The sequence below is a fragment of the Danio rerio genome, chromosome 3 (assembly GCF_049306965.1).
Source record: "Danio rerio strain Tuebingen ecotype United States chromosome 3, GRCz12tu, whole genome shotgun sequence".
In the NCBI taxonomy this organism is placed as follows: domain Eukaryota; kingdom Metazoa; phylum Chordata; class Actinopteri; order Cypriniformes; family Danionidae; genus Danio; species Danio rerio.
This window is the reverse complement of record NC_133178.1, coordinates 63,227,501-63,237,500: the sequence shown is the minus strand read 5'-3', so window position 1 is coordinate 63,237,500 and position 10,000 is coordinate 63,227,501. Positions and strand designations below refer to the sequence as shown.

The following is a 10,000-nucleotide window of genomic DNA, read 5'->3' as shown; positions in this document are numbered from 1 at the left end:
GTATATTTGATAAAAAAAAAAAAATATATATATATATATATATATATATATATATACATATATATATATATATATATACATATTTATATATACATTAAAAAAATATATATATATATATATATATATATATATATATATATATATATATATATATATATATATATATATATATATAGCTTGAAGACTTGCAATGACATATAATGACGTGTGCAGGTGCTGTTGTGCGGTCCCATTTCTTAGGGGTACATTTTTAAGTGGTAAGAGTACAAAAATAAAATTGGGATTGGGCCTAAATGTCACTTAGGGTGCTTTCACACCTACACTTTTGTTTCGGAACGTATCTCGTTTGCCCAGTTAGCGCTGTTCATTTGGCATATGTGAACAGGGCAATCACGCTCTGTTCCGCGCCAAAGTAATCGCTCCGAGATCGCTTGAATGAGGTGGTCTCGGCTCGATTGAAACGTACCCTGGAGCGGTTCGATTGCAGTGGGAAAGCCATCCGATCCGAGCGTGGTTATATCACAGTGTTTTATGGGTATGTAATAGGCATACGGCTATTTGAAGAGAGAATTATGAGTAGGGCGGGAAGTTTTGCGAGTCTCCGGATGCCTGCAAACGAGTGATGATCTCCCGGTAATCTCGCATCTCCCTCCAGGTCCTCAAATAGGCATCGTCGCGCACCCTCACCCCTCCCCACCGCGTCTCTCCTCAGACAAGTCGCGTGCGCACCCACCCTGTCAATCACCACCAAACCACCACCTCTCCTGACAGCTTAGCGGGACGCTGCAAAATAAGCCCTGACACTCTGACCAATGTGAGGAGAGTTTACTCGCACGTGACTTGTTTTAGCTCTTTTGGTCCGATTAGAAACTTTGCAGTGTGAAAGCGAACCGCTCCAAGAGTAAAGAGCAACAATGTAACAATGTAATCTCTGTTTCAGAACAACTGAATCGATTCACAGGTGTGAAAGCACACTTAAAGGCTGATTTATACTTCTGCGTCAATCGCACGCGTATGCTACAGCGCAGCCTACATGTTGACGTATAGCCCTACGCCGTGGCCGTTGGCGTCGCTGATGTGCACCTCTCAAAAAATGTAACTACACGTCACAACAACGCGTGGCGCAAGCTCTGTGATTGGTCGGCTTGGTAGCGATGAAGAGTCAGGGCGGGACCGAAAGCCGCGCGAGCGGCACAAGCCCAATGGAGCGATTGTTTACAAGTGTGAAATCCGGTGAAGGAGCTCCGGATGGAAAGTTTTGTTTTGTGTTTACCTCATAGTTAAAGTTGTTGCACGTCCGCCAGTTCCTGCCTCAAAATGAGCGAGTTTGAGCCACTAGTACATTTAGGAAGTGTTCAGAAAAAGCAAAACAGCAGCGAAGAAACTCGACACAGAGGAGCATTAACACCTCACTGCCAACTAGCATTTCGGAAGTGTTAATGCAGACCAACAGAGACAGCGCGCAGAAGTATAAATGCACGGCTACGTGCGTTGCATGCGCCGTGGATTACGCCGGTCACTTGACGCAGAAGTATAAACCAGGCTTCAGCTGAATACTAGCATCTTGAAGAATATCTAGTTAAATATTATTTACTGTCATCATGGCAAAGATAAAAGAAATCAGTTATTAAAAATGAGTTATTAAAACTATCATAATTAGAAATGTGTTAAAAATCTTCTTTGTGTTAAACAGAAATTGGAGAAAATATATTTATAGAGGGGCTAATAATTCAGGAGGGCTAATAATTCCGACTTCAACTGTACTTATGCACTATTTATGCGTTCATATTGCAAAACGCAGTGACTCAATTTAGTCTAATCAGTCTGACCGTGAAGTCAGACTAATAAACATGCTGATCTGCTTTTCTGAGGTTCACTCTTACCTGGGAATGGTCTGGATGATGAAGATCGTCTGTCCTCTTACAGACTCTTTGATTTCTACTCTCGTTTCTGTCAGATAAAAACAAACACGTGGAAATAACAATCAAAAATGAGTTGCTTTTTTCAGGTGATGCTAAATTATTGGGCTGATCATTTTAATGAATAAAAGTATCTCCCTTCAATTAATGTCTTTTCCTTTTCCGATGTAATATATAGGAGGGTGAGGGGGCCGGAAAGGTGGCGCATTGGATAGCACGATTGCCTCACAGCAAAAATTACGCCGGTTCTAGCCCCTGCTGGATCTGTTGCCATTTTTGTGTGGAGTTTGCATGTTCTCCCTGTGTTCGCGTGGGTTTCCTCCAGGTGCTCCGGTTTCCCCCACAGTCCAAACACATGCGCTATAGGTGAATTTGCATAAGCTAAATTGGCTGTAGTGTATGAGTGTGAAAAAGTGTGTATGAGTGTTTTCCAGTGTTGGGTTGCAGCTGGATGGGTGATACATATGCTAGATTAGTTGGCGGTTCATTTCACTATGGGGACCTATGATTAATAAAGGGACTAAGCTGAAAAGAAAATTAATGAATGAATATGTGGCTCAGTGGTTAGCACTGTCGCCTCATAGCAAGAAGGTCACTGGTTCGAGTCCCAGCTAGGTAAGTTGGCATTTCTGTGTGGAGTTTGCATGTTCTAGCATATATAATGGCTGTTTCTCAATATGCGTTCTTTAGCGGTCTTGCGTCCTTGTGTAACATCATCATCAGCTGCCATAGTTCAGTTCCAATACTCAAGACCGCAAGAACAGAGGACGCGGGAAACTTCCCGAATGTGATCTTAATATCAAGGACGCACCGATGCAGACTTGAGCACCGAACACGCTTTAGAAGTCCCAGAAGTCATTGCGATTGGAGGTGGGAAGCGCAGCATTTCATTTAGATGTATTAATAAAGTTCGAAGATGAAACTTATTTACCTCAGGAGTTTCCCTAAATAAAACGGTGAAAGTAAACATTACCATGGACATTTTAATAAAGGAATAAACACATTAAGGGTGTTTGTTTGCTGAAATTCGTAATAAAATGTTTTATTTATATTGTGCAGAGTATATTGATGATGTTTTTATGCAAAGTATTTATTTTGAAAAGGGTGGAAAACAATAAATCGTTGTATTAATGTTGAAATGTTTAAATAATTGACCATTTAAAACGCGTGAAGGTCACGTGACCATCAGGAAGAAAGCAGCATCTCATTTCTAAAAGGACGCATTCTCTGCCCTTGTGGTTTCCTGAGTTCGTTTTTCCGAGGACACCTGGCAAGACCGGTCTCCACAAGAACGCAAGTCCGTTCTCTGCGTTCTTGGAATTGAGAAACAGCCAATATCTCTTAGTTGATGACATTATCCAGCAAGTCAAAACTCTAATGGTGGTCAGCTGCTTCTCACTCAGGGCTGTTTATGCTAATAAGGAAGAAATCATCACTAATGGGCGGGGCTTTCCCGCTCTGATAAAGCGAGAATGTCAATCAAATTGTTTCTGCAGATTTCTGCTTCTGTTGTTTTTATCAAGTGCGATGATAAAAAAAGAAATTGAATAAATGTTTACCATTAGAAGCTGGCTATATTCATAGACTGCTGCCACACAACTGTTTAAACCCCCCATTTCATTTTTGCATGACAGGTCCCCTTTAAAATATTTCAATCAAAAATTATAGTTTTTTTCCATTATTCAGTTAATCTGGTAAAAGTCTCTTCATTTTTGCAATGACAGATTCTTCCAATATCATGCAGCTCTATATGCCTGTATTTCCAAGGGTCACCCTTGGCCACCATCAAAAGAGTTTGTGTGTAAATGAAGCATTATTGATCACCTCGGTTTGACTCCTGATAAACCACAGACTTCCCCAGCTCCACTCCGAGACGCCTGAACAAAAACAAGAAGGAAAATCAACAGAGTTACACAAAAAAAAAAAAAAAAAAAAAAACCTTCTTATCTCTCAAGCAGAGCTTCAAGAGCTCCTGATTAACCAGATTGCATTATTAGTCACAGTCTGCAATGAGTGCAGGGCGGTCAGTCACATGCGCAGATTATGTGATGAATAGCCCACTGTTCCAGCTCTCTACATCTGCACAAAACACTGCAACTGATGGGATGAGATGGGTTGCGGGTGGAAGGGCATCCGCTGCGTAAAAACTTGCTGTATAAGTTGCCGGTTCATTCCGCTGTGGCGACTCCTGATTAATAAAGGGACTGAGCCGACAAGAAAATGAATGAATGAATGAACTTCGATGAAATTTCTGTCCGATTATTTAAAGTATGGTGACACGGTGCCGATACAGTTTAACACAATACTTTGAATATTCGATCTGAAATGTTGAATTACTTCAAAACAACATTAGCACTATTTAACTTACTGTGAACAATGTCATACTTTGACAGTCATTTGGCTGCTAATATGAATTTGCCTATTTAGAATTGGCAAAGCATACTTTTCTGAAATAATAATGAGAAAGTCAGAATGTCCCTAAGTAACTTAAAATACTTGTCTGAAGTGACAATATTAAAGAGAATGTCAGAATGTGCAAATATAAAACCAACTTTTACCTCATGGTAAACAATACAGGAACCATCCACAGAGATAAGAATGTTTATTCAGCTCTTTAATGGTAGTTATAAACATAATGTGTTGTGATCATGGCAGTAAGTTACGAGAATTAATCTGTATATTAGCCTACTTAAAATCTGCACTGCAAAAAATGCTTTTCTTGTATAGATTTTTTGTCTTGTTTCTAGTCTAAATATCTAAAATTTCTCATATCAAGAAGCATTTTCTTGACGAGCAAAACATATTGTCTTGTTTTGAGAAATAATATGCCAATATTAAGTGAGTTTTTCCTTAAAACAAGCAAAATAATCTGCCAATGGGGTAAGCAAAATAATCTTGTTTTTCCTTTTGACGTAAGATTATTTTGCTTACCCCATTGGCAGATTATTTTGCTTGTTTTAAGGAAAAACTCACTTAATATTAGCATATTATTTCTCAAAACAAGACAATATGTTGTGTTTGTCTAGAAAATTCTTCTTGATTTAGGAATTTTTAGATATTTGGACTAAAAACAAGACAAAAAAATCAAAGTAAGAAAAGCATTTTTTTGCAGTGTGATCTATTAATTTATTGAACGCGAAAGTGCGAATATAAAACCAACTTTACCCCATTAACACAGTAAACACTTAATTCGCATAATCAAGCGATGCTCAGGGTACAAACCAAGAGCACAGGGGTGATATTTTATTAATAAATAACTTTAATTATCAGTCAAAAACGTAGACCACTGCAGCTGGAAATGAGAGACATCTAAATCATGAGGCCAGACTCATCTGTCATGTGTTTTGCAGATCTACAGGCCGAACTCCCGATATTACCGCTGCACATTGATATCACAGATGAAGATGGTGACAGATGTTAAATATTGAGATGAGATATACGTACTCTGTAATCTTCTTAGAGAGTTCAGTGCACGCGGGTGTAGAGTTGGCAGAGAAAACGCGATATCCACTCTTAGCCACGTTCATGATTGAGAACACAGTTAGTCCACTGCTACAAAGACTCCTGGTTTAACTCTCGTCTTTGCGATGTAAACCCTGCAGCTGCTGTGAAAACAACTGAAGGAGTATTTCTGCCCTCTGTGGAAGTAAGTTTACAGCGGTTTCCAAACAACCATTGGACTTCTTCTGTGTGAGTTTCTCTGGCGTCTGTGAGCGAGAGTTGCGTCTCTACCGCCGCCTGTCGACTATATTATATCATCATAGCCAGTAAAACACACATTCATTCGTTTTCTTTTAAGGCTTTTTTAGATTTAGTCCCTTTATCAGAAGTCGCCAGCGGAATGAACCGCCAACTTATACACCACTTGTTTCACACAGTGGATGTCCTGCAAAACACCATTGGGAAACAAGCACACCCCCATTCATACACACTCATACGCTACAGACAATCCAGCCCCAACTCACCTATGTGTTTGGACTTGTGGGGCAAACCAGAGCACCCGAGATTAATTATAGATTATTAAAAATAGATGAATAAAAATAAAAACAGATTAATAAGATGAATAAAAATAAAAATAGATTAATAAAAATAGATGAATAAAAATAAAAAAGATTAATAAAAATAGATGAATAAAAATAAAAACAGATTAATAAAAATAGATGAATAAAAATAAAAATAGATTAATAAAAAAAGATTTATAAAAATAGAGTAACAAATAGATTAATAAGAATAGATTAATAAAAATAAAAATAGATTAATAAAATAGAGTAATAAAAATAGATTAATTAAAAAGATTAATAAAATAGATTTAAAAATGATAAATAAAAATAAAAATAGATTAATAAAAATAGATTGATAACAATAAAAAAGATTAATAAAATAGATTAATAAAATAGAGTAAAAAAATTAAAAACAGATTAATACAAATAGATTTAATTAAAATAAAAAAATGAATGAAAATAGAGTAATAAAAATAGATTAATTAAAAAGAATAATAAACTAGATTTAAAAATGATAAATAAAAATAAAAATAGATTGATAAAAATAGATTGATAAAAATAAAGATAGATTAATAAAATAGATTAATAAAAATAGATTGATAAAAATAAAAATAGATTAATAAAATAGATTACTAAAAATAGAGTAATAAAAATAATGATAGATTCATAAAATAGATTAATAGAAATAGATTAATAAAAATAGATGAATAAAATAGATGAATAACAATTAAAATAGATTAAAAAAAATAGATGAATAAAAATATAAAAAAGATTAATAAAAATAGATTAATAAAAATAAATTAATAAAAATAGATTAATAAAAATAGATTAATAAAATTAAAATAGATTAATAAAAATAGATGAATAAAAATATAAATAGATTAATAAAAATAGATTCATAAAAATAGATTTATTAAAATAGATTAATAAAAATAGATTAATAAAAATAAAAATAAATTAATAAAAATAGATTAATAAAATAGATGAATAAAAATTAAAATAGATTAATAAAAATAGATGAATAAAAATATAAATAGATTAATAAAAATAGATTAATAAAAATAAATTAATAAAAATAGATTAATAAAAATAGATTTATTAAAATAGATTAATAAAAATAGAGTAATAAAAATAAAAATAGATTAATAAAAATACAAACAGATTAATAAAATAGATTAATAAAATAGATTAATAAAAATATATTACTAAATAGATTAATAAAAATAAAAATAGATTAATAAAAATAAATAAAAATGGATTAATAAAAATAGATTAATAAAAATACAAACAGATTAATAAAATAGATTAACAAAAATAGATTACTAAAATAAATTTATAAAAATAAAAGTAGATTAATGAAACAGATAATTAAAAATAGATTAATAAAAATAAAAATAGATTAGTGGTTATAAATAAAAGAGGATAAAGGCAATGGAAGTATTAACAGAGTATTCTCTCTCTCTCTCTCACACACACACACACACACACACACACACACACACACACACACAGAGAGAGAGAGAGAGAGAGAGAGAGAGAGAGAGAGAGAGAGAGAGAGAGAGAGAGATGACGTCTACGTCTGATGAAAGTGAAGAGGAGAACCGGAAGATTTAATACAACAATCAACACTTAAACAGTAAGTTTTGTTTTATGAATCGTTTTATGGCTGTTTGTTTGATGTTATAGTGAGTTTTGCGTCTGAACAGGGTTTATGAAGTGAAAGTTCTTCGATAAAACCTGCGATGTGTTCAAATGTCTAAATTCTGTTATCGCCCAAAGATAATCAATTGAAAACTATTGATTTCATTTATACATCTTGGATAACATACTTGCACGTTTGAACATTATAGATAGAATATATATATTATATATTATATTGTAGCCTATTCATTCAAATATAGGCTAGGCTAACGTTAGAAACAACTCTAAACTCGTACAAAATGTCATTCGCTGCTTACGACGTACAAGAAGATTACTGGAAAGGAAATATACCAATAGGAAAAACAGCAAGTGTGTGCCATGTAAAAATAGCCTGCTTATAATGTCAAACCGCACAATTCTGACATCTATTTTTCCGCTCGGTTTTTTATTTATTTTCTTGTTTTATTTTATTTATTTTTTTATTGTAACGTTCAACAAGAATACAAAAACCTACAGAAAAGGTACAAATCCTATAACAACAAGACAACGGAACACAACAAAAAGAGAAACAAAAGATTATGCCGGGGGGGATATGAATTACAAAAATCACTTTAAATCTATCTTAAAGTAAGCTCACAGTGATATTTAAAACGGTCATACAATACAGTCCGCTATGGAAAATAGACAATACTGTAAGATTCACATAAAGTTGAAGTCAGAATTATTCGCCCCCCTGTTGTGTATTTTTCCCCCAATTTCTTTTTAACGAAGAGAAGATTTTTGTCAACACATTTCTAAACATAATAGCTTTAATATCCTATTTCTAATAACTGATTTATTTTATCTTTGCCATGATGACAGTAAATAATATTTGACTAGATATTTATCAAGACACTTCTATATAGCTTAAAGTGACATTTAAAGACTTAACTAGGTTAATTAGGTTAACAAGGCAGGTTAAGGTAATTAGGCAAGTTATTGTATAATGATGGTTTGTTCTGTAGACTGTCGAGAAAAAAAATAGCTTAAAGGGGCTAATAATTCTGTCCCTATAATGGTGTTTAAAAAATTAAAAACTGCTTTTATATTATTATATTAAGTAAAACAAGTAAGACTTTCTCCAGAACAAAAAAATATTTTTTTAATATTTATCAGACATACTGTGAAAATGTCCTTGCTCTGTTAAACATCATTTGGAAAATAATTAAAAAAGAAGAAGAAAAAAAAAAACTCGAAGGAAGCTAATAATTCTGACTTCAACTATGTGTTATTGATTTTAACGCTTTTACATTGCTGGAGGTAGAGTTTGTATTCAAATAATATTTTAAATCTTTACAAAAAAATAAGAAAAAGGGGCTTTACAGACAAAAAATATGCATTTGTGTATAAAAAAAAATTGCTAGTGATATAAATTGATTTATTTGAAAATATTTATCTTTAACTTTATCAACATGATAAAAACCAAATAAGACATGATTCTTGTATGACAAAAAAAAAAATAAAATAAAAAAAAAATATATATATATATATATATATATATATATATATATATATATATATATATATATATATATATATATATATATATATATATATATAAACTGAACACATAACATTCATTCATTCATTTTCTTGTCAGCTTAGTCCTTTTATTAATCTGGGGTCGCCACAGCGGAATGAACCGCCAACTTATCCAGCAAGTTTTTTTTTCGCAGCAGATGCCCTTCCAGCCGCAACCCATCTCTCGGAAACATTCACATGCACTGAATTTTGAGCACATAAACTGAATTCTTTCAAAAAAAATCTTAACATGGGCACATTGTCAAAAAAGATCGACAGATTCATCTATTATTCCACAAAAGGAACAAAGGGGAACCTTTTCAGGGAGCATTTGTTTAATATAAATAATCACTGGATAAACTTGATGTAGCAATTTGAAGGAAACCCCTTTAACCTTATTTAAAAACTTTGTTGGGTAAAGACCACACAATCTTCTAAGGGATGTCATGAAAAAAATACTCCAGTAAAATATGGCATGAGGAATAGAGGTTATTTTATTCTGAAAAAGATGCCGAATCGTTCTATTTTTGAGAGAAGAGTTAAGCGTGAAACAGATTTTTCCCAATCACTGTTTCACAAGCATTAATCAATGACGTAAAGGGGAGAACAGAACCAAGAGAATATTTTAATAGGGTAATAGCTCCACTGGGAATTGCGTCCATGACTGTGGCCAACTCCCATGTGGTTACAGAAATACAGTATGAGAACCCAGAATAAGTAAGTAAATGACCATTATTATTAAACAGTTGAGAAACTAAGCAAATATTGTTCTTAAACCAATTAGGAAAAAATATAGATTTATTTTTTATAACAAACATCATGGTTATTCCAGATATAATACCCACTGTGTTTATATATTAGATGCCAGGCTAATAAAAC

The 10,000-nt window shown here is 33.1% G+C and overlaps 2 protein-coding genes across 3 annotated transcripts in view; one reads left to right on the top strand and one right to left on the bottom strand.

Annotated features, from left to right (window-relative positions):
- Positions 1–5,621, bottom strand: part of prpsap1 (phosphoribosyl pyrophosphate synthetase-associated protein 1) — a 31,666-nt gene extending 26,045 nt beyond the window's left edge. Inside the window, exons 1-3 of one of the 2 annotated variants that reach the window (XM_073938825.1) lie at positions 5,364–5,621; positions 3,744–3,796; positions 1,884–1,950 (exon numbers count right to left, since the gene is read on the bottom strand). In XM_073938825.1, the coding sequence (XP_073794926.1) occupies positions 1,884–1,950; positions 3,744–3,796; positions 5,364–5,446 (203 nt within the window). In that variant the 5' untranslated portion in view covers positions 5,447–5,621. The remainder of the gene's footprint in view (positions 1–1,883; positions 1,951–3,743; positions 3,797–5,363) is intronic. The other variant, NM_001002199.1, reaches the window with a different exon arrangement.
- A 1,771-nt stretch (positions 5,622–7,392) lies between these two features.
- The window catches only part of LOC141381315 (uncharacterized), a 26,855-nt gene continuing 24,247 nt past the window's right edge, over positions 7,393–10,000 (top strand). The window contains exon 1 of the mRNA XM_073945170.1: positions 7,393–7,556. The gene's annotated coding sequence lies outside the window, so the exon portion shown is untranslated. The remainder of the gene's footprint in view (positions 7,557–10,000) is intronic.